This window comes from Haliotis cracherodii, unplaced genomic scaffold (genome assembly GCF_022045235.1).
Source record: "Haliotis cracherodii isolate W230 unplaced genomic scaffold, xgHalCrac1.p SCAF_21, whole genome shotgun sequence".
Lineage (NCBI taxonomy): Eukaryota > Metazoa > Mollusca > Gastropoda > Lepetellida > Haliotidae > Haliotis > Haliotis cracherodii.
The window spans coordinates 10,092,251-10,117,219 of NW_027266277.1; the positions used below are offsets into that span (position 1 = coordinate 10,092,251).

Here is a 24,969-nt window from a genome sequence, read left to right on the forward strand (position 1 = left end):
CTGGGGCAATGTAACTTGAAGATATACATAAAAAGGACTGCACAGTGTTTGTGCAAACCTTAATGATAGCTACTTCTATCCATTCCAGGTTAGGAGGAGCCACAGTGCTGCATACATAACCGAGATACTAGTGCTGTCTCCCTGTAGTGTTGCTTTTGGACATTCCGGCTCAGAATAGGTCCCAATGGACATGTCGCAAGAGCTATTTAGAATGGGAATCTGTTTGTCAAGCGCGGGGATATGTCACCATGGCGTCGATATTTCGGTCATGAGTTTGTCATGAGTTTGTCGTGTCCTGATTCCTTGTTTACGCCGCCGAGATGTTGTCAAGATATTGCTGTGTCTTCTGACATTCATTTACTTACGATGACAGATGGTGACTGAAAGATGGGTCTGGTTGTACGTCGGTCGGTCTGTCGTTAACGTTTATATTTTCGACATTTCTTATACAACTTCACGACCGATGGACCGCAATCTCATTAACATCAGATCTAAGTTCTCGCTGCCGCTAAACAGAGATCTGAGGACATCCTATTACGGGTCAAGTCAGCACGACCTTTAACGAACTCTGATCGATCAGTAAAACGACTAACAAGAAGTCGACATCAGCCAGTTAGAAAGCAGCTTTCTCGAGCTTTAAAGCACTTGTTTCAACCTGGCGACTTCCATTTCAGACTATGCTTGAAAAATATGCTGACACAGTTCTCGATTAAAATTTTGAAAACTGAATGTCTTATATATGGTTGCGATTGTGTGGCAGTGCTTCCCGCGTACTGTGAAACTGTTTATCCCATGGAAGCGAGAGATAGTCGTAGGGGCCGTAACGGAATAACCCTTGTTAACGTTTTCGAGGTTGCATGATCAGAAAACACATTCCGACTGTCACTTTCATGATTTGGTAAGCGACACTTTGATTGGTCGGATGAAAGGTCGCTCTGACGTGAACCGTAATGGGATGTCCTCAGATCTTTGTTTAGCGATAGCGGGAACTAAGATCTGATTTTAATGAGATTGGATGGACCGTGAATGAGTGATCTCAGCCATGTTGTCTCCAAACGTTGCTCATAGATTTCTGATACGACATTAAACCTGCTTCTCTTTCTGATCTGTAGCATAATGCAGATGTGTAGCTCGCGTGTAGCTCACATGTAGCTCGCATGTAACTAACTGCACGGTTTTAGATCTCATGTAGCTGGAGTGGTCTGACTCGGTGACTTGATTGATTGCGTGTCATCGTATCCCAAATGCGTGGTGAGATGGTGTTAAACGAATCCAAGATTATTGGACTTATATAGCGATATGCATGCACGTGTGCGTGTGTGTGTGTGTGTGTGTGTGTGACTGCTTGTAATTTACCCCACTCAGACACAGTTGACTGACTCCGAGCCGACCAATCCTTGTTTAGCCCCCTTAATGACATGAGCCCTGCAGGGTAACAACAAGTGACGTCTGCTATGATGCGGTCAAGGATCGAACCCCGGACCTTCCGCTCTCCCAAATACGTGGATCGATGCTTATGATGTCAATAACTGGATTGTCTGGTCCAAATTCTATTATTACAGAACCCCATATAGCTGGAATATTGTTCAGCGTGGCTTTTAACAACAACAAACAAATGCTATTCTGTACCACACCTGTAGTTCAGTTAAGTAGATCTCTTGTAGCTCAACCTGGTGGAAAATGTCATGTGTTATGATGTATAACATACAGTCCGTTGTTTCGCATTTTTGATGATTTGATACGTTGGTGTTGTTGCGTTTTCCATATCCCAATGGGACTTTTGTATGAATGATCACAACAAGGTAGCTCTAAAACGTGCTCTGAGAATTCCGATTGGACTTTTAAGCCGTTAGTCGTCACTTGCGAAAAACATGGTCGCCTTAAACGACAAACATGAGTTGCTGAAGACTTTTTCTTGTACCTTGTTTCTGTAGAATAATAATAGCTGTAACTTATTGCCACATCAGCGTTCTACACATCTGACCCAGTTTGCTAAGGGGTCACAATTTGCTTGCAGAGTAGCCTGCTTTGATTCTCTTATCGGGGTTCGAATCACATATTAACCCCTTATTTTGTCTGCCCCAAACCGATGAATGTGGCTGCTTATAAAGTCGTAAATGTCGACGACCTGCATAGTCTTGGGAGTTATTTCATGCATGTTCACCAATGAAATTGTCATCGTTAGAAAAAACAGTTTCAGCTATCTTTCCCCAAATTCAGCGTACCAAGCGACTATGGTCAACAAACAATGTCATGTGCATTTGTTTGTTTGGGCGATACTCCACAAAATAAATAAACTTCAGTGAACCCTTATTGTTTGCTTGTTGATTGATTGGTTAACGTCACCCTCGGCCATATGGCAACTATACACCAGTGGCTTGTAAATATAAAGTGATATTTACGATTATGAGCAAAGTCATCGCCGTATGGGTAGGATAACGCCGATCCTGACCACCCGACCCATTTAGTTGCTTTGGTCGCCCGAAATACAAGCATGTAGTGGGACTCGAACTCTAGCTTTCGGTGAGACGAGCTATACTTATAAACTAGGATTCCCTATAGGGTTCTCTAAAACTTGTTATTGTAAGTATGAATGATAAATGTCATGGAAGCTATTTGTACAAGACGTGTTCGGTTACAATCAGGTCAAACAAAAGCCAGTCTGTTTACTGCCCCCCCCCCCCCCCCCCCCCAACACACACACACACTATGGCCCTTGTTCGAAGATTAAAGTGCTTGAATTCCATAGTAATGACGATATTATTAACATTTTGTCTTAGATCTTCTCGTGATCATTAAGTGTCCTACACACGAACTTGTGTCGAGGAATGCGGTCAGTGGGCTAATGGACAATATACCTGCTCTCAACATATCTGCTGTGTTTCTTGAGCTCTGTGGAATAATAATAGTTGAAACTTATTGTCACATCAGCGTTCTACACATCTGACCCAGTTTGCTAAGGGGTCACAATTTGCTTGCAGAGTAGCCTGCTTTGATTCACTTATCGGGGTTCGAATCACATATTAACCCCTTCTTTTGTCTGCCCCAAACCGATGAATGTGGCTGCTTATAAAGTCGTAAATGTCGACGACCTGCATAGTCTTGGGAGTTATTTCATGCATGTTCACCAATGAATATGTCATCGTTAGTGGGCTAATGGACAATACACCTGCTCTCAACATATCTGCTCTGGACATATCGCCAACACGTGACCAGGGTGCATGGTTTCGAGAAATCACGTGTATTCTCGTCAGTTTTCAACAAGTTCGGAGCCGAATACAAAATTCATATCAATTGTAAACTATTAAAAGTCTAAATGTCCTAAGATATAAGATATCCCTTGAAATGCTAGTTTTAGTTTAACGCCGCACTCAGTAATATTCCAGGTATTTGACAGCGTATACAGAGGGTAACTTCCAACTGCATCTTGTCTGCAGATTGTGAATGTAATATTCCATGTTTTTTGGCATGTTGATTGTACCTGCACGTGGTTCTTCATTGGAAACGATCTGAGGATACCGTGTCATGTTAATTCATGTTTTCATGGAATGTTATGTCGAAAGTAACTCTGACCTGCTGTCGACATATCGGTCAACACGTGACCAGGGTGCTGGGGTTGGAGAAATCACGTGTACATATTGACCTACAGTCAGAATGCTATCATTCGGTCAGCAGGAATTATACGTCAATAAATAACTCGGCAAAAATGTTTGTAAGTAAACGTCGCACTCGGTAATACTCCGACGATGGACCACCTTATCGAATAAAATATTTCATCATAACGAATAAACTAATTCATTATATCGAATAAACTAATTCATTATATCGAATAAAATAATTCATCATATCGAACAAAATAATTCATTATATCGAATAAAATAATTCGTGCGGGTTTTTTTTGTTTTTTTTGCTGTTAAACGCCGCACTCAGTAATATTCCAGCCTTATGACGGTGGTCTGTAAATAATCGAGTCTGCATCAGACAATCCACAAGGGAAAATTCCAATATATGTACAAAATATACAATTTGTAATTATGGTATATCCAAAAATATACAATTCTGTATATATGGAAAGATTTTACCTCTGCTTCACTCAGTTTCAGACATGGATACTCACAATATGTGGTTGATATAGAAAATATTACTAATAATACCGGACAGTATTTTTGCATGTGACAATAATATTTTAATACTGTTTTCATTATGACTACCATATTTGGAGTGTATTATTCAATAATTGGCATTGATTCATGTTGACAGCATTTTACATAATAAAGAAATAGAACATTTGATCAGACTTTTGTAACAGTTAGATATATACTGAACAACAAAAGTTCCTGTGAAAAAGGATGTTCGTTTTGTCAATTGACATGCGTTCATTGTAAACAAGGATTTGTGTGACAGGATACCTAAGTATGTCATCTGGTATAATCCACTTTCTCGATTAGAATAATTAGAACAGAGTTTGTAATTAGTTATATCCGGACTCCAATTAACCAAGGCAGTTGGCATCAGTGGAGAGTGTGAGCAACTGGAGAAGAGTTGAGCAAATCAATGTGATTTATGAATTTGTGGAATTTTGATAAATAAACGAACACCTGTCACAAAAATGCAGTCGAACATTGAACACACAAAATCGCAGATTTGAGGGTAAGCGTGAACGAAGCCGTGCAGGATGCCTTACAGAGATTTGACTTCAGAACACACAGTGAGCTCAGGTAAGTTTATTCATATTGATATGTTCATTCATTCGTGCAAGAGATATGGCAATCATGAGCGCTGACTCTATATGTGTTTGCAATAGAACATTTACAAGAATAGTACACAACAAAGTCATTAAGTGTATATTAAATAAATTGATTCACAATATAACAACATCAGATCCAATATTTGTTTAATGAAACAGGTTTAAAGCATTCAAGTTGTAAATCATTATTATAAAATACAGCATGTTAATAAATGTGTATCGCTACCCCTCTCATGTCAAATACATAAATGTATAAAAATGTTTAAATATAATTCAAAATAACTATTACTTTCACATTATAACTAAAATTATGGAGCCTTGCATGTCGAGCCAACAAACTATTGTATATATTATTGCGGCGGGGTCCAGACAATTCCCCAAATGGACAATTCTAAATACGTAAAATATTAATGCCGATTTGGATAAAATTACCAAATGGATGAAAACAAGTAACGTTTAATCCAAAGAAAACAGAAACTATTCTATTTTAAGTTAAAGTCTTCCATAGTGCAAAACATAATCTTAAAATGAAAGGATTTTTTATTAATGACTTTGGGTATAATATTTCAGTCAGATTGTTTAGTAAAAATGGTACGCCCTATGGTTAATTGCCTTAGAAGTCTTAAATACCTTTCTGGTGAACCCCGCCGTGAACCATACTCACTCACTCAAGTTAAATACCCCCTTTCACATAAATCGTTAGAAGTTATGTACAAGCATATATTGCCCATATTTTTGCTCCTATATATGGGATAAATGTAACAAAGAACAAAAATCAATCCCAGAAATTTTGCACTTAGATTCATTACGGACCGGACTATTTGTGGGCCGACAAGGGGTTCCGCGGGGAACGTCATAGAGAAACTGACATAGCCAAAATAAAACACTATTTTACAAGATTGAAAACATCTTTTCTGTTAGTGATTACTTTTAAAGATATCGAACCAATTTACAGGCTACAAGTTGTAGAACAGAATTCTATGCCAAATCATTATTTCCTGATACCATTAATAATTGGAATAGTCACCGGATAAAGAGGATTATTAAACTTGGACAATGTTACTAATATTCAGTTAAACCACGATACCAGATTTTGTCACAAAATCCTTTATAGCCCCGGACTCGGTTGTATTGATTTAAACTTCCATCGGCTTGAAAAACACACGTGATTTAAACAATATTTAAAAAGGAATGGGATTGGTGAACAGGTTCAATTTAAACACCTCTCCCTACAAAGAACATTTAACAATTGATAAGAGTAAACAGTACATAAAATAATAAATTTAGATTGATTGTGCCTACTGTTGCAAATATTAGGATGATATACAAGTCACACACAAATACACGCATACATATATCGGTACATAAACAAACAGCATACCAGCATATCACACATACAAACAACTATTTGATCGATGTAATCGTTATGAAGACATATTTAGATTTTAATTCTTTTTGATTTTGCAATGAACAAATGGACATATTGTATAATAGCAAGATTAGTATCAGTAGATGTTGTAGCATTTCCATATAATACTGAATCCAAGTCGTATCCCTGTATAAAGTAGCACATATTGTTCCGAAGATTGCAGTAGTTGCGACATGAAAAGAAGTAATGTGTAGGATCCTCATAATGATATCCACAGGAGCAAGTAGTAGACTCATGAATATGTCTGATATTTGTGTGCATTTAAATCACTGCATCCTAATCTGAGGCGGCAATGGATAATTTTAAAGCTAAATATTTTAGGATTTTCTGTCTTGGTGATACATTTAGTGAAGTCATTTACAGTATATTTTGACTGAACATTATCCGGAAATTAATTCCACTTTCGCACTGTGTCGGGTAAAAATGATTTGTGGTATTTAACTATTCTAGCATTTACAGTCTGAAGCTTTGAAGAACCTCTTAAATTGTAACGTGAGCCCGCTGAGACATTAGGAGGAACAAGATTACATAGATATTCAGGGGCCAACTTGTTAACCATTTTGTTATAGAGATCCTCGTTATAGAGAGACTCGTGGCTGGTACCCCGAGTTGCTCCACATATTGTTCTCAGTGCGTCTAAATTTAGCCTTTCCAATAGCCTTGAGAACAGTTATCCCATACTTGGTCACAATAGTCAAATATTGGTAAAATAAATGATAACGTTTTGTAAAATTAGCCCTAGGTGTTTGTGCGATGAGACCTTTGTGATTGGAGTACCTTTCATTTTATGAACAGGTTTTTGACTTGGGTTAATTTTTCTTGAAAACATTATGGTTTCGGTTTTGTGTGGATTAAACGTTACTTGCCATTTATTCGCCAATATGGATATCCTTCCTAGATCAACATTTAACTTAATCGCTGCTGTGTTAGGATCACCGACAATAATATAAAGTGACGTATCGTCTGCAAAGAGACGTATATTACTGATTTTATTTAAACATATTTTATTGCGGGAAGTGCGGGGCACAGGTGACACACTTACGAGGCCTTCTCCTATATACATTTCGTTACATTGTGGTATGTGATCTCTGTGGTGCAGAATAAATGTACAGTGCATAGGAATTACAAGCAATGAGAAAATATAATAACACACACACATATTCATATATATACAGTATTACACACAAACACATATACCTACATACACTCACACATACATATACATATGATGAATTTACATTTTTGGTATACAATGGTACATGATATATTTATAAAATAATACAGTAGTTAATAAACTGCATGTAATAGACATGGTAAAGGTATTCATATTTCTCCTGATATAGATATATTTTATGTGCTCTTCTTTTTGCTGATGATGTTTCCGCTCTCTCAGAAAGTTGTGCCCAGCTTCAAAAGAAAAGTAATGCTTTGGAAATATTTTGTAATAAAACAGTTATGCAAATTAACTTAAAAAAACAAAAGTAATTGTATTTAGGCAAGATGGCCACGTTCGCAGTTCTGAAAAGTGGTTTTATCATGGTGAACCTATTGAAACTGTTTCAAGCTATAGATATCTTGGCTAAATGTTTACACCTAAGCTTGTATGGAGTAAGGCACAAACTACTCTAGCATCCCAAGCCACCAAAGCAATTTTAGCCATTAACTCTTTTCAAAGGAAAATTGGTAAAATCACTTGTACAGATCTGTTTAAGGTTTTTGACTCTATGGTCACCCCCATCTTAACATATGGCTCTGAAATTTGGGGTACTTGCTATTGTAAAAAAACCGAATCTGTCCAAATCGCCTCTTATAAGCATTATTTAAAAGTAAACAAATCAACCTGCTCAAATATGGTTTTAGGGGAATGTGGGAGGTTTCCTTTACAACTCACTTACATGACTAAAGTAATTAGATATTGGTGCAGGCTCTTACATCTTCAACCCCACAGATTACCTTCCCAATGCTTTTTAATGCTTAAATCTTTAGATGATGTTGGGCGGGTAACTTCGGCGACTAAAGTTAGAAATATTTTATCCCAATTTGGGTTTGGTTTTGTATGGCTCAATCAAGAGGTGGGTGACTCTAAAGCTATTATTCTCCATTTTAAGCAAAGGCTCAAAGATAATTTACAACAATTCTGGAATGCTTCTGTAAACTCTTCTCCAAAATGTGATCTTTATAAACATTTTAAATCCATGTTAAATGTTGAAAGGTACTTGTCATGTCCACTTCCTACCCATTTAAGAATTGTTTTTACTAAATTCAGATGTTCAAATTTTAAAATAGCTTTAAAAACTGGCAGATATAGTAAAACAGACCGTTCACTCAGATTCTGTAACTATTGTAGCAGTAAGGGAGTTAATGTCATTGAGGATGAATTCCATGTACTCTTTAATTATAATTTATATTCTGCCCTAAGACAAAAATACCTTGTTAATCTTCCTATGCCTACTCATTACAGTAATTCCCATGTAATAAATATTAATAAATAAATATTAGTAATTATAATGAGCAAACATTATTTCTAGTTTGTAAATTCTTATATTATGCTCACAAAATAATTAATGATAAATTCTGTGCCCTGTAAATGTCATGCTCACATGAATGTATTTTGGGCCATTGGCCTTTTACTGAATAAACATGTCTGTCTGTCTGTCTGTCTGTCTGTCTGTAATAGACATTTTAACTACATGTGTGTAATATACATTTTAAATTTATGTGTATTACTGTCTTTATCATCGACCAGGTCATTTATAAAGATCAAAAATAATAATGGTCCCAGGACCGATCCCCGTGGAATACCCGCCGTGATAGATTTTAACTTTGATTCTTTACCATTAATAACCACTTTTTTGTATTCTATTTGATAGATAACTGTCAAACCATTTCAACAACTTTCCTCGAATTCCACATGAAGATAATTTATAAAGTAATCCTTTATGCCAGACTTTATCAAAGGCCTTGCTAATATCATAAAACACTGCCCTTACTTCTTTTCCATTGTCCAGAGCCTTTGAAATATAATTTTACAGATCTAATAATTGGTAGCTCGTGGAATCGCCTGGTATGAATCCTGACTGGAGATTGCTCACAATACTGTTGTCTTTGAAGAAGTTAAACACATGTTTATGGATACATTTTTCAAATACTTTTGCCAAACAACTTGTCAGTGCGATTGGTCTATAATTACTGCATTCACTTACATTTCCATTTTTGTGAATTGGCAAAACAGATGCCAATTTTCATTTTGACGGAAAAAAAACAGAATATTTAGGTGACAAGTTAAAGATTAATGATAATGGGAGGGATATACTTTTAGCAGAAACTTTGATAAGTTTGTTATTTATACCGTCAGGTCCAGATGCTTTGGTGGTATCAACAGAAAGTATAACATTTTGAATTCCCCCTGGGGTGAGGACAATATGGTCCAATGTGTTAGAACACTCAGTACTTACAGCTGGCAATGTTTTTGACTGGAATTCGACTGTCGATTGTTCAGAGAAGTAGTTATTTAAAATATTAGCTTTACATACATCATCATCATAAACCTTGTCTTTATATATAATAGCTGGAAAGACAGGATTTGGATTTTTGTTTTTTAGAAAGAGCTTCACCAAACTCCACCACGTTTTTGAAAAACACATCTCAGATAACGCACCATGCATGCTCTTCTGGCTCTCTCATATACTGCATTTTTTCACATGCCCTCACTACAATATTTTAAGAAAAGATTCATCTTTCTATTCTAAAGGTTAGAGTTTTAATTCAGTGCTTTATTGGGAAACAAAATCTGTAAATTTAGCTATTTTGATATTAGTCCATGTGTACATCCTCCGTTCTGGTGGATTTGCACTAATGTAATAACTTAAGAATTAATTCATATTTTAAGATATGTATTAGGTATTAAATAGTTAAATAGCTTTTCTTAATAATTGAATACCTTTCCATCAACTGTCGGCCACTCGTTCTTGTTCTGTAATAATGTATATATGTACATCATGTTTTATAATATGATTGTATATGTTACAGGAAACAAGTATAATCAGTGATTAAGTCTAAAAACTGGAAATTTCAGTGATTATGTCTAATAACTGATTCACTCGGTGGTTATGTCTAATTACTGAAATCTTCAGTAATTAGACATATTCACTGAAATGAACCTAGGGATTTTATACTTGTTTACTGAAAGCATATCCCTGCCTTTTTATAATAACTTGTGAGAAGGCTTCATCTGAATTTACAGCACAGGTTGTAACTGAGTTGAAACTTATGTGGCCCTCATTGGTGATCGTGCACGGAAAGCCTCGACGTCCCCAAAGCCAAGGTTCTGTAGAGAGGGCGAACTGTGACATTAAAGACATTCTAGTTGCTTGGTTTGGAGACAATGACACCAGTGATTGGACTGTAGGACTTAAGTTCGTCCAGTTTCAGAAGAATTCAAGTCTCCACAATGGTATCAAAACCTCACTATTTGCAGCACTCTTCGGATCTGATGCTCGGACTGGCCTTGCATCTTCAACCCTCCCACATGAAGTTCTTCAGCGACTGCAGTCAGAACATGATCTACTTTCGGCCATTGAATCTCCTGTTTCCAATGCCGACAAGTCATTAGAAGAGCCCACCCCATCATCCAGTGACGCGTCAGAAGTATCTACTCAAACACCGCCTGCCTCCCAGGAAGATCAAGTAGCAGCACAACTTAACAGCATCATGCAGAACAGAAAAAGAGACAGAGAAGCACAAGAAGAACAAGCCCAGCGCATGGTGAAACGCAGCAAACGTGTTTTGGGGCCTGTAAGTGTTGGAGACAATGTAACTGTTCCTATCCCCCATGTCGACAGAGGAAGAGGTGATCCACGTAACATAATTGGTGTAGTTATTGAGTGTAGTGACAATGACATGTTCACAATTGCAGACAAGGGTGGTGTGCTAAATGGGAAATATTCCCGTAACCAGTTTGATGTATGTATCACCAAACTGTATAATGCTGACGATTTCAATACCGATCGAACACTCTCTTTGCGTCAAGCGGTTCAACTTGACTCAGTCTGTGGTGGTCAAGGCTTTGTAAGGTGTAATTGTGTTGGAACTAAACGATGTCAGACCAATCGCTCCAAATGTTTTAAGGCCAAGATGCAATGTAATTCTAGATGTCATTCAAGTCTTTCATGTGCAAACAAACAGAGTGTCCATCTGACTGCTATTTGTCATACCATTCACGTCATACCATTTTATGAAATAAAGGATTGAACTGTTTAAGCTTATTTCTGTGATTTCTGTGTAAGGTATCTGGTTACAGGAGGTTGTATTTACTTTGATAGCTAATCTAATTTCCAAACTAGCACACATTATAAAAACAAGGCAGGGATATGCTTTCAGTAAACAAGTATAAAATCCCTTGGTTCATTTCAGTGATTAGACATAACCACCGAGTGAATCAGTTATTAGACATAATCACTGAAATTTTCAGTCATTAGACTTAATCACTGATTATACTTGTTTCCTGTAACATATATATATTAACCAACACATATCAATATAACTTGATAAATATAATTTTGTTTCTTGAGCAGTTTTTACCCATCCCGATTGATTTACTGAATAAAAATATGTTAAAAGCATGATCATTTTCCCATTAACAGTAGGGCATCTCCCACAATCCCACTTTTTTGTTGTTTGGTTTGGTCAGGGACTTTAAGGATATGGGAAATGAATACAGACTGCCATGTTGTCTGAGTAGATCTGTAGATCTTAACAATCACCGTGTGTGACCATGTAGACAGGATATCATTCGGTTTTCTGATATTGACAATTCCTCCATGAGCACACTGAGTATTGGTGCTCGGGGATATAAAATGTAACAGTTTGTTATCAGAGGAGATTGATAGTGAACTTTTAGTACCAGGTAGATATGATAGCTATAGGATTTATGATCCTTTCTTTCTCTTTGTCAAAGGCTTGTGGGTATATGTATGATTAATCCTCTAACGCTGAAGGCAGAAAGTCACTCATCCAGTTCATGTATTCTACGTCAAAAAAGATCAGAACCCGTGTATAATTACAACATCCTCAAAATACCAATAACAAAGAAATGTAGAAATTAACAAACATGACCAACAATATTATTTCATGTTAATCTGTTTGCCCTGCATGTAACTACATGTATAGCTCTAAAAACATATGTATACTTTCTCAGTTTGTGTGAAGTCGTGCATCATACAGTTGATTCTGAAATTCTTTAATCAAGGCTTTTTTTGTACTTTTATCCCCCCAAAAAAGTTTCACTTTTATCCTCAAAAGCGCAAAAATATTCATGTTATAAGTCAATTTTTGATTTAATACGAATTACGTAACATTCATGTTACTTTGATTTTATAAAGTTGTTACAGGTCCATGGACTGACTAGGTTCATTAAATGTCAAAAACATGCCGGGACCTAATGTGGTGTCATTACATTCTCTAATTTACACCTGTCACAAAGGACGGGCCATTGTGGTTTGTTTCGCAATATGTGTATTCACGAAACAACATACAACAAACTATGTACTTAGACCTGTGATGTTGGTGTCCTTTGGCATTAAAGAACATTTAAGTAGATACAACGTGGGCGGATTGATGCATTTGTACTTGGTATGAATAGATGAATTACAATTCATTCTTAACTGTGTGCGAAATACGCATAATGTCGGAAAGCGCAAGTTAAATCCCCAGTTACTGCCTTCGTTCTTAAATAAATAAGAACTCGCCATTTATACTTGTATCACTGTGTAGATTCTTTTATATCTTAATGGTGTAAATCAAGTCATTTTTAATGCAAAATACGTCACTCAACCAATTCATGTACTTCACCATTTCCACTCTTTTTTTCACAAACGATCTAAGATTAAATACAGTAAAAAACTATTATCAAGATATATTGTACATAGCTTTAGAAATACTTTACATGGAAACTGCCATCTTGATGTACTATGCTGTATTTATGACATTAGATATATGCTCGAGTACCGCCGCTGGTGGTTTGTTTTATGAGAAATAAACATAATTTGGTTTGCACCCAGCCATGCGCATGCTAAATTATACAGCGCCAAGTGTTAGAGCGCCAACGAAGTTTTTCAAAGAAAATAAGCAAACCGAATATCTATCAAATTTCTTATTGCTAGAACATATGCATGAACTCCAAGTACTATAATCGGAAATATATTAATTACATGTTATATACGCACCCGGAGGCTCAAAATCACACTTCAAGGCTAATATCCACTATTTGTGTTCCAGCGAGTGAATACCAAATAGACAAGGACCAAACCAGCTCTACATACACAGACTCTCTCAAAGGCAGCAAGGTGCATTATAAAGTTAAATGAAAATTAGACTGTATCGCATCCGACACCGCTCGTGACTTGATAAAAATGTCGGATAACTATAACATATTTAAAAAGGTATCTCGTCTATTCTGAAGTTATTTCAAAAGACTTTGATGATTTTATTCTACCGAAATATAATATGTCAATTGTTATGCATCTCATTCACCCTGGCAGGCTATATAATGCAGACACGGCCCCTTATGTATCATTCAATCTTTAGTAAGCTTTCTCACGGTATAAATGGGTAAAATGACATTGTTTACTTAGTGCGTGATATAATCCGTTTTATGTCTTATTAGAAAGAGTGAATCTTCAAAAATGGTAAGCATGCCAAACACTACCGGTAGCGCCTGCCATTATTGAATAGTGTTGTTTTGATACACTAATCAAGCTATAACACTGACACGCATGAGTTCCAAAGTGGGGCAGGTCGGTGTCCTCCCATTAGTTAGACGTCCCAATAGTTAGACAGCTTATAACAACACTTTAAACGGTTGAGTGCACACTAATCCTTATGCTTTTTACCTCAGACTTTAAAATGGAATAGTCCAGATAAGATCTGACAAACAAAGCAAAGCAGCTTTAAATAGATGCTTTAATATTATACTTAACATTTAATGACACATTACATTTGATAAATTTTATACAGTTTGTAACAACACTTTGTGACAGTTTTTGGTAATGTGCACTATTCATTTAATAACTTTTACAGTTTATTTATCCCAGACGAAGCAAGTGTGCTAGGTGACAGAGGTCTGTTGAGTCGCTCTTGAACTTCTGTCTTCAGTTGTCGAAAAAGCCGGCCATAGGTTGTTGCTTGACCATCTGACAAAAGGGCGAACACTAGAGGGAAGGTGTTGGGACCAACTCTGGCATGAACGATGTATACTTGATCCCATAAACCTGGACATGCTGTGAAGGTACCATCCATGTAAAGGGTGTCAGCGTCCTGGAGGGCTTGTATCTGTTCTGCAGTGGAGAACGCCAGGATCTTGTCATCGTCGCCGTCGCTGAACAGTAGAAAGAGACGTCTATCTGTTGTCTCTGACCATTTGTCTTCAATGTCTACTGCTGACCGCGACCTGGGTAACGCTGGAATGTATCGCCTGAACAAGAGCAAAGGAACAGTTACACATATGTTACATGAAATATTGATAATGATTTCATTAACTTAAAATGTTTAAGAGCGAAACAAGTTATGTGGGACCTAAAAAAAAGAGAGTAAATTCTAACCAAGTCAAAAATACGGGATGATATTTACCTGTAAAGTGCACTTTTCACGCTCTGAAATGATGGCATCGCTGGCATGTTGGCTTCATCTACTTGAGTGACTTGCTCCTCGTTCAATGCCTGCATCTGTGTGGTTTCTTCTCGCGCTCTTTTACGAAGATTGCTGACAAAGTTCACTCTGGTTTCATCTTCAGGCGGATGGTTATGTTCCGACTGATTGCGAAGAAAGTCACCGACAGTAGTACATTTCCCATTGCACGTCTTGACGACACATCTCCAATGTGTGCAGGTTTGCCTCTCGGGGTTTCTGTTGTAAATATATCCATCTAATATCAACTGCTCACTTCCACGCCGAGAGGTGAGGTACTCTACTTTCCTTAAACCAGCCATATCGATACTGATAATGATACGTACCCCAAGATCATTTTTATTTGTTTGATGAGTAGATAATCTAAACTCAACTCCTTCAACTGATCATACAGTAAGACAATCAAGCTACTCCATAGTTTACATAGGAAATCTCATGCCTATTGAACCTGTGCTGAGAGTAAGGTTACTTAGGTTAATTAAACGAAATTATAACATATATACTCCCTAAACTGTGAATCCTCTATCCCTACCCAGTATTTTAATCTAATTAGGACCGATCCATTACACATGTAGGTATATTCCCTCTTTGCCCAAATAAACATGTCTAACAATTGGGACGTCTAACTAATGGGATGTAATCGGCAGGTCAGCCGCAATATGCTGTATAACACTTAAAGAAACAACAACAACAAAGGGTTATCGGAATAAACTTGAATTTGAATTTCCTCCTTTGCTCATGAGCATATAAACTGACGTCCAAAAGAAACTTTACCAGAGTTTGAAATAACTCTTGCTCAAAAACAACAAAACATACATGCATGAAGTAAAGTGTTTTGAGAAGATCAATATATCAACATAATCAACACTGAAAATGACAATCATACCGCGACCGAGAATGACGTCAGAGCCCCCCAAAGTTGGGTGTGGTACAAAACTCGAGCTTTCAGAATCATGGACAATAGGCAGATTCCATAAACAATCGCTCACGTTCAATAACAAGTCATTAGTATCGTGTGTGACCACCAAATGCCTCCATACACGCAAAAACTCGTCGACGCTCAGAAAAAGTCAGTCGTCTGATGAGATCACGTGAGATTTGACGCCATTCTTCTTGGAGGGCCAAGATCAGTTCTTGCCGGTTGGCTGGAGAGTGTGGTCGTTGTCGAACACGACGATCCATCAAGTCCCAGAGGTGTTCTATGGGGTACATGTCGGGTGATCGTGCAGACCACGGCAGGACGTTGACGTTGTTGGCTGCGAGGAAGTTAGTGAGAATTCTGGCTGTATGGGCTCTAGCGTTGTCATGTTGATAAATGACACCACGTGGCTGCTGTTGGAGAAATGGTAGGACAACTGGACGAAGAATGTTATCCATGTAACGCTGAGCTGTCAAGTTTCCGTCAACGATGACCAGCGGTGTCCTCTCCTGCCCACAGATCCCTCCCCACACCATGACACTCCCTCCACCATATGGTACGACCTCCTGCACGCAACACGCCGCCGTTCGTTCACCCCTTCGGCGGTAAACACGTTGTCTTCCATCAGCCCTAAACATACAGAATCGACTTTCGTCAGTGAAGACAACCCTCTGCCACTCACGTCGTTGCCAACGTCGTACAGTCCGGGCCCATCTCAATCGCAGACGACGATGTTGCGCTGTCAATAGCTGTCCGCTGTATGGTCTAAAAGCCCTGATTCCATGAGCCCTGAGTTTCCTGGCCACTGTCTGTCGACTAACCCTGTGACCTAAGGCATTTGTCGCCGCTGAGCCTATGTGTAGTACCATGTTTTATGAACCTAGCGAAACCAAACAGTTGATACCAAACTGTTCACTTGTTTCTGGAAATGGTGCGACACGGGGGATCATTTAGTATCCCATATACGAAATGAGCGATACTGTTATTCTCTGATCTATTTTAATCATACACAATATATCTCATCTAATATCTTGAAGCTGCCATTGAAAGCATGAACTCAACCACTGTGCAAATATCAGAGTTCATTTTGTATGAGTATAAGTATAAAGTTATCATTTATTAACTTCAAATACTACGATATGTCCACTGATACCGTCATTATGTGACTGCCTGATTGTTAACAACTATGACTTGCGATGTGTCATATGATTGCTTTGTCATGCATGCTGCTCACTTACATTGGTACTGGATTCTTCTTTGCGCAATAACCAGAGTATCTCACTGATTGATTATTTCTTTTAAATTTAAGCAAGTTTTGTGCCTTGTGGAATTGTAAATGAAGAAACACAAAAAATATTCGTATTTACATAAGTAATGAAAATATAAAATATCAATTAAATGTGAATACGTTAATGTGTCAAATCCGTGTTCTAAAAAGTACAGGTATTAGTATTCATATTCCACCTGTTAATAAGTTGCATTTGTAACATTTTCTTGCATCGGTTGTACAATATATTTACAGTCGTAGGTTGTTGACTTTGCAAACGATATTAGGCTGAGCCCCCAGAACCTTTTCAAACATTGCATGTTTAGCTATTTCGTGCCATTTGGACAATATTCATACTAACAAATGCATTAAGTCTGTGGCAAAAGTATATAAGTCAAATCAACAAAGATGGCGGATGCAGTAAAATTTCAAAGTTAAATCAGTACATACCTACTGTTGATATTTCAATTCCAGGTTTTCATTTGCCAATTAGAAAAGATCGACCAAGTCGAGGCGGGGGTGTAGCTGTATATGTAAAAACACAATGTATATGTTAAAAACATGGATCATCTGTTCGTAAATGGACTCGAAGCATTATGGGTACAGGTAAGATGCAAGACCAGTAAATACGTAGTAGGGACACTCAATAGGGCAGATGTCGCCTCCGTGGTCTAGTGGTAGAGCGTCCGCCCGGAGAACGGAATGTCCGGGGTTCGATTCCCGGCCGCGTCATACCAAAAAGACGTTAAAAGATGGTACTTGTTGTTACCCTGTCTGGCGTTCGACATGAAGGGGCTAAAACAAGGACTGGTCGGCTCGGAGTCAGAATACTGTGTCTGAGTGGGGTATTCATGTTTAAACTGCGGCATGGTATCTCAGTGAGCTAGCACTATAAATCGGCATCTTTCCGGACAAGTACAAGCAGCCACACACGCACACGTGCATGCACGTCGCTATATAAGTGCAATAATCTTGGACGCGACGTTAAACCCAATTTCACCTCACCTCACACCTATAGGGCAGATAAAAGCGAGGCTTACTGGGAGTTGATAGATCAGTCAATATGCAATGCAATAGATTTGAATATACCAACTATTATAGCTGGGGACTTTAATCTAGTTATTCTTAGAGAAAGTAAGAGCAATATAGATCACTGACAAGCAACATATGGGTTGACCCAAATTATAACTGAGCCAACCGGGATTACACCTACCTCCAGAACTCTGATTGATTTACTGTTCGTAACTAATGCAGACAGTGTGTGGAGTTCGGCTGTATCCGATCCTATATCCAGTGATCATTGTCCTATATTCGTCAAAATTAGGGCAAACATACCTAGCAATGCAAATTTTAAAAGAAAAATCTATAATTACAACATGGCTGATAATGAAGAAATTATTGATAGCTTAACTGAGACAAAGTGGGATCATTTGTTATCATCCAGAAATGTTGACGTTATGGCAGAATGTTTTACCCGGACAATTACTGACGTATGAAATAATCATATTCCTGACAAATGTGTAACAGTTAGACCTAATGATCCACTATGGATACGTCGACTGATCATTAACATCTCGGACTTACTCTCCAAGAAGATTGTATGTGGAACGATCACACTGATAGCGTAGTCAAGAAAGTTAGTCCAATGATTAACTGTCTCAGGTGTTTCAAGTATCGTTTACATAGAAAAACACTGGAAACTATGTATAAATCTTTCATATTACCGATATTTGATTATTGTTGCCACATATGGGACAACTGCACAAAAGAACAGGCGTTACTACTTGAAAAACTAAATCTAGATGCACTCAGAACTATTTGTGGGGCTGTTCGTGGCACAAGTCACGGTAAACGTTATAAAGAAACAAATCTTACGTCATTAGAAGAAAGATGGCATTTTCAAAAATTAAATATTTTTTTATAAAATGGTTAACAGTCTAGTACCGGACTATCTTTCATCCTTAGTTCCAAATAGAGTGTCGGATGCAAGTGATTATAATTTGAGAAACTGCTCACAGCTGCAAACCATAAAGTGTAAATCAAATAATTATGCCAAATCATTTATCATAATCATAATATTTGGAACCCACTACCTATTGAATACACCAATGCCAGTAGCTTAGGAAGTTTTAAAAGTTTTATTAAGGGCAATGACAGGAAAGGTATATACTTTGATACAAATTATGGATCAAGATTCTGTCAGGTTATACACTCCCGTCTCAGGCTTGGCTCCAGTGATCTTAACGCCGTTACTTACTTACTTATATTGGAGATTTTACGTGCGCTTTCCGACTGCAAGCGTATGTCGCACACGACCCGGCCAGGCCATTTACTGTGTTTCCGAAAGGGGGGAAAGGAAGTGGTGGGGCAACCCAGGAGGGGGTTTAAGGGCTGCTTATATAGTCATTTGGAGATTTGGAGATTTGGAAAAAATGCCAAGAGCGGGTAGAGTGCGAACTAATGGAGCTGTGTGTGGTTGGTGGTTTGTTAGTTTATGTGATTTTGGTTTTATTAGTTTAATTGGGGTTTAAATGCGACTAATTACAGTAGTCCTGTTTTAATTAAGTATATGCATAAGGCTTTGAATTTTTCTAATTTATTTTGTTGATTCAGGGTTGATTCTAGAGTAAGTGCACTATTAAGATTTAGGTTGGTTTGTAGTGTTGTTAGGTGTGTAAGGTAGTGTGTGCAGTGTATGAGAACGTGTTCTGGTGTTTCTTGTTGCTTGCAGTGGGGGCAGGTTCCTGTTGCGTGTAATTTAGCTATTTTAAGGTGGTTATTTAGTTTGGCGTGGCCTGTTTGTAGTTTAGTAACTATTCTATCGATTTAGATTGCTGATTGTGTAGGGCTGAGGCCATGCCCTTTAGTTCGGCCGTGAATATGGATTGGTTTTTCGACCCTCCCATCTTCTTGTCAATTTGTCATGACCCTTCAAAGATTAAGTGGAAGTGCACGCTCAGTGAAAATCAGTGCTTGCGTTCGATTTTGAAATCCCTGGACAACCCAGGTGACCGCATGTTGATCAAGGTATAACCCAAGTTAACCCTGACTGACCAATGTCAGCTCATGTTAACCCATTTACGTCATACGTCGGTTGACCTACGTTGCCAAAACATACTGAACCTTAGCAGCCTCCGTGTGACATCATCGGTAAATAAAATTGTTTTCATTTATTGATTCAATCATGCACAAAAGCATTTTAATGAGTAATATCAACTGGGTATTGACAGTATGTGTGTATTCTGAAATACGTCAGGCAAAGGGAACTTTCAATTGTTGATATAAAAACTTCAGAAATGATAATGCAACCTGATGTTATACGTGTTATGAACGTTCTTGAATAGACAAGATACAACGACAGCTTTGTCAAGCAATGAGACACGGGTTATCTTCTCGACCGCCTCCGTGGTCTAGTGGTAGAGCGCCCCCGGCCGCGTCATACCAAAAGACGTTCAAAGATGGTACTTGTTGTTACCCTGTCTGGCGTTCGGCATTAAGGGGCTAAAACAAGGACTGGTCGGCTCGGAGTCTGCGGCATGGTATCTAATTGTACTAGCACTATATATCGGCATCTGTCCGGACTAGTCTCTCTCTCTCTCTCTCTCTCTCTCTCTCTCTCTCTCTCTCTCTCTCTCTCTCTCTCTTTTAACTTCTCATTGTGTGTTGTAGCTCGTGGTTGTTGTGTTTATCAGTCTCCTGGCAGCCATTATTAAATCTAAGTTTGCGTGTTAGGCGTTTTATTTGTTACCCTTAAGTTATCCTTGATTGGCACTGGTTAAAGATAGTCAACCCTGGTTGCCAGAAATGTGGTAAACCCATTTTAATAATCGGAAATCTGAGTCATAAGCTAGTATTCCAGTCGTGTAGACAGTGTAGTGCATGTAACATTCTAGTGCCAATAATTGCACTTACACAACTCATAAACAGTGATAATGTCTTTGTGACGAGACGGTAACCTGTTGCCAGTGTTGGTCGCCAATTTTGCCTCATGTACACGTGCAGACACTGATTGTCTGACGCCGTCAGTCTGAAACGAAAGGTTAAGCAGGATGAACTTTACAAAAATGTGTCAAATTTACAATTCCCTTGCTGTCAAGAGAACTGCATCCGGCAATTGGGCACCTTCGCAGCATTTAGCTCATAGTGTTTGTCATTCAGTAAGAAACACAAATGTGCCTGCCTTTCATAGGTCTAGATTTACTTTAATGTGTAAGCACGACTTTGATCATCCGTTTCAATCATTAGATGGTCTGCTGAAATATTTGCGACAACCTATACTGAAAGGGGAGACAACTGCATGTCCATTAGATGGTCTGCTAAAATATTTGAGACTGAATGTCTATTTCCACATCGTAATTCACAATTTTCAAAATCATCATTTCCATCACACTTAACAAGGAAACATTAACATGAACACGTGAACCTTTTAGCATCCGATTTCATCATGCGACACATGGGGAAAACAGTTCCTGGTTTCATGTGTCAGGGAATGACGGCATAACCACAGAACAGGAGCCTGTTCTTGCAACTTGCGATAAGAAGCCAAACACCTACTTCCTGTACCTTCAACTCAGGCAATTGTATTGTGTTTCAATCTCTGGATGATTTGAGTGGAAGCATTGTACTAAAACATATCGCAGAAAAGCTGAAATGTAACTGAGTTCAGGAAAACAAATATGCATTTGAGTGAGTGAGTGGTTGAGTGAGTGAGTGAGTGAGTAAGTATGGTTTTACGCCGATTACGTACAGACCGCCGCTATATAGCTGGAATACTGTACTGCTGGGTACGGCGTTAAACAACAAACAAACAACATAGGATAAAATACATATTTCATTAACAAATTGTCAACAAAACTTACTTCTATTGTCTAGCTACCGTTGTTAACATTAGTGCTCAAATAGCCTTCTATTGTACAGTGAACTTTCTGCAAATTTTATTTCATTCTGATGCTGCATGGGCATGGGCTGCGTGTTGTAAGCCCTTCCCAAAGAACATTAGTGAGTAAGTATGGTTTTACGCCGCTTTTAACAATATTCCACGGCGGGGGACACCAGAAATGGGCCTCACACATTGTACCCATGTGGGGAATCGAGCCCGGGTCTTCGGTGTGACGAGCGAACACTTTAACCACAAGGCTACCCCACCGCCTCTATATGAGTTTGACTTGTTGAAGCGGCGTACGTTGGAGTGGGGTTGTTATAGCAGGTTATGAATATCACGTGAGGAACAAGCTGGGTGAGCAAAACAAATTCAGTTCGTGTTGAATAAACTGTGTTTGTGACTGAATGTTCGTTATTTTGTTGTGTTTTCTATTTGTTTTTATCTCCATGATCAATGAATGCGTCAGCATTTGATTACGACGATGACAATATGAAAAGATTGCAGTGACCATGTACAATCGATTAAGTCTACTTTGGCCAGTATTTCAAGAACTGAAGCATGGCTGCCAACCTTTTACCGTAAAAAACATAATAAGTGTTTTACAGTGTATCATTATCTGGCCCAAGATAAGTCAAATCGGATGTGTCGAGTTAATATTTGTCTAAACTTTGTAGTCCTATATGATGAAATCTCGTTCGGTAAATACAAGAATTCTGACTCTCGTTTCGTAAAATCAGTATGACAAACATGCTCGTATTATCATAATCTCTATGTTCTTTTCTTGGTAACATGCAGTAATATGGCACGACTTGAGATCACGGATATATTCACTTGCGTCATTCACCACCATACACCTTGTCCATACACGAGGAGGGATACAGCAGGAGAGTTACAGCAGGAGGGATACAGCAGGAGAGATACAGCAGGAGAGATACAGCAGGAGAGATACAGCAGGAGAGTTACAGCAGGAGAGATACAGCAGGAGAGATACAGCAGGAGAGATACAGCAGGAGAGATACAGAAGGAGAGATACAGAAGGAGAGATACAGCAGGAGAGATACAGCAGGAGAGTTACAGCAGGAGAGATACAGCAGAAGAGATACAGAAGGAGAGATACAGAAGGAGAGATACAGCAGGAGGGATACAGCAGAAGAGATACAGAAGGAGAGATACAGAAGGAGAGATACAGCAGGAGGGATACAGCAGAAGAGATACAGAAGGAGAGATACAGAAGGAGAGATACAGCAGGAGGGATACAGCAGGAGGGATACAGCAGGAGAGTTACAGCAGGAGAGATACAGCAGGAGAGATACAGCAGGAGAGATACAGCAGGAGAGTTACAGCAGGAGAGATACAGCAGGAGAGTTACAGCAGGAGTGATACAGCAGGAGAGATACAGCAGGAGAGTTACAGCAGGAGAGTTACAGCAGGAGAGTTACAGCAGAAGAGATACAGCAGGAGAGATACAGCAGGAGAGATACAGCAGAAGAGATACAGCAGGAGAGATACAGCAGGAGAGATACAGCAGGAGAGTTACAGCAGGAGAGTTACAGCAGGAGAGTTACAGCAGGAGAGGTACAGCATGAGATGTACAGCAGGAGAGATACAGCAGAAGAGATACAGCAGGAGAGTTACAGCAGGAGAGATACAACAGGAGAGATACAGCAGGAGAGTTACAGCAGGAGAGATACAACAGGAGAGTTACAGCAGGAGAGATACAGCAGGAGAGATACAGCAGGAGAGATACAGCAGGAGAGTTACAGCAGGAGAGATACAGCAGGAGAGTTACAGCAGGAGTGATACAGCAGGAGAGATACAGCAGGAGAGTTACAGCAGGAGAGTTACAGCAGGAGAGTTACAGCAGGAGAGTTACAGCAGAAGAGATACAGCAGGAGAGATACAGCAGGAGAGATACAGCAGGAGAGTTACAGCAGGAGAGTTACAGCAGGAGAGATACAGCAGGAGAGTTACAGCAGGAGAATTAAACCAGGGGCGTTACAGGAGGAGAAATACAGCAGGAGAGATACAGCAGGAGAGTTACAGCAGGAGAGATACAGCAGGAGAGTTACAGCAGGAGAGATACAGCAGGAGAGTTACAGCAGGAGAGTTACAGCAGTAGAGATACAGCAGGAGAGTTACAGCAGGAGAGATACAGCAGGAGAGTTACAGCAGGAGGGATACAGCAGGAGAGTTACAGCAGGAGAGTTACAGCAGGAGAGTTACAGCAGGGGAGATACAGCAGGAGAGATACAGCAGGAGAGATACAGCAGGAGAGATACAGCAGAAGAGATACAGCAGGAGAGATACAGAAGGAGAGTTACAGCAGGAGAGTTACAGCAGGAGAGTTACAGCAGGAGAGATACACCAGGAGAGTTACAGCAGGAGAGATACACCAGGAGAATTAAACCAGGAGAGTTACACCAGGAGAGTTACAGCAGGAGATGTATCGCTGCGCTGTTTCCGCTGACAGTTCCTTGTTTAAATCGCTATGTCCTTCACGACAAAACAATGTCGGTCAAGTGCACAGGGTCTGAATGCCTCAGAGGTCCTGCCACTTCCCCCATAACTTCCCATGTGCATCATCAACAATTCGTTAACAGCAGCAGACGTGACCCAGTGGTTTAACAAAGGGAGCGGAAATATTTTTCAGTTATATAACAGCGTGTTACCTTGATGTAGGACGGATGCCCCAAGTGATTGATTGGTTGCTTTGTTGTTTTAAGCCGCACTCAGCAATATTCCAGCTATATGACGGCGATCTGTAAATAATCGAGTCAGGACCAGACAATCCAGTAATTGACATCATGAGCATCGATGTACGCAATTGGGATACGATGACATGCATCAACAAAGTCAGCGAGACTGACCACCCGATCCCGTTAGTCGCCTCTTACGACAAACATAGTCGCCTTTTACGGGTCGATGCCCCAAGTGATGCAAGACAGTGGTCAAACCCACCAGCAGAGTAACGTGACAAGGTGAGAGCAACAATCACGGCGAATCTTGGATTTAAACCAATCTCATTAAAATCAGATCTTACTCG

At 39.0% G+C, this 24,969-nt stretch overlaps 2 protein-coding genes and 1 pseudogene across 2 annotated transcripts; 2 read left to right on the forward strand and 1 right to left on the reverse strand.

Annotated features, from left to right (window-relative positions):
* Positions 1-10,445: 10,445 nt before the first annotated feature.
* On the forward strand, positions 10,446-13,469 carry LOC139471070 (KRAB-A domain-containing protein 2-like). The gene is made up of 2 exons (XM_071253373.1): positions 10,446-11,138; positions 13,452-13,469. The coding sequence occupies exons 1-2, from the start codon at positions 10,446-10,448 to the stop codon at positions 13,467-13,469; spliced, it is 711 nt and encodes a 236-aa protein (XP_071109474.1).
* Positions 13,470-14,246: 777 nt separating this feature from the next.
* On the reverse strand, positions 14,247-15,195 carry LOC139470976 (uncharacterized; annotated as a pseudogene).
* Positions 15,196-22,725: 7,530 nt separating this feature from the next.
* On the forward strand, positions 22,726-24,045 carry LOC139471071 (trichohyalin-like). Its single transcript, XM_071253374.1, has one exon. The coding sequence runs from the start codon at positions 22,726-22,728 to the stop codon at positions 24,043-24,045; it is 1,320 nt and encodes a 439-aa protein (XP_071109475.1).
* Positions 24,046-24,969: the final 924 nt, after the last annotated feature.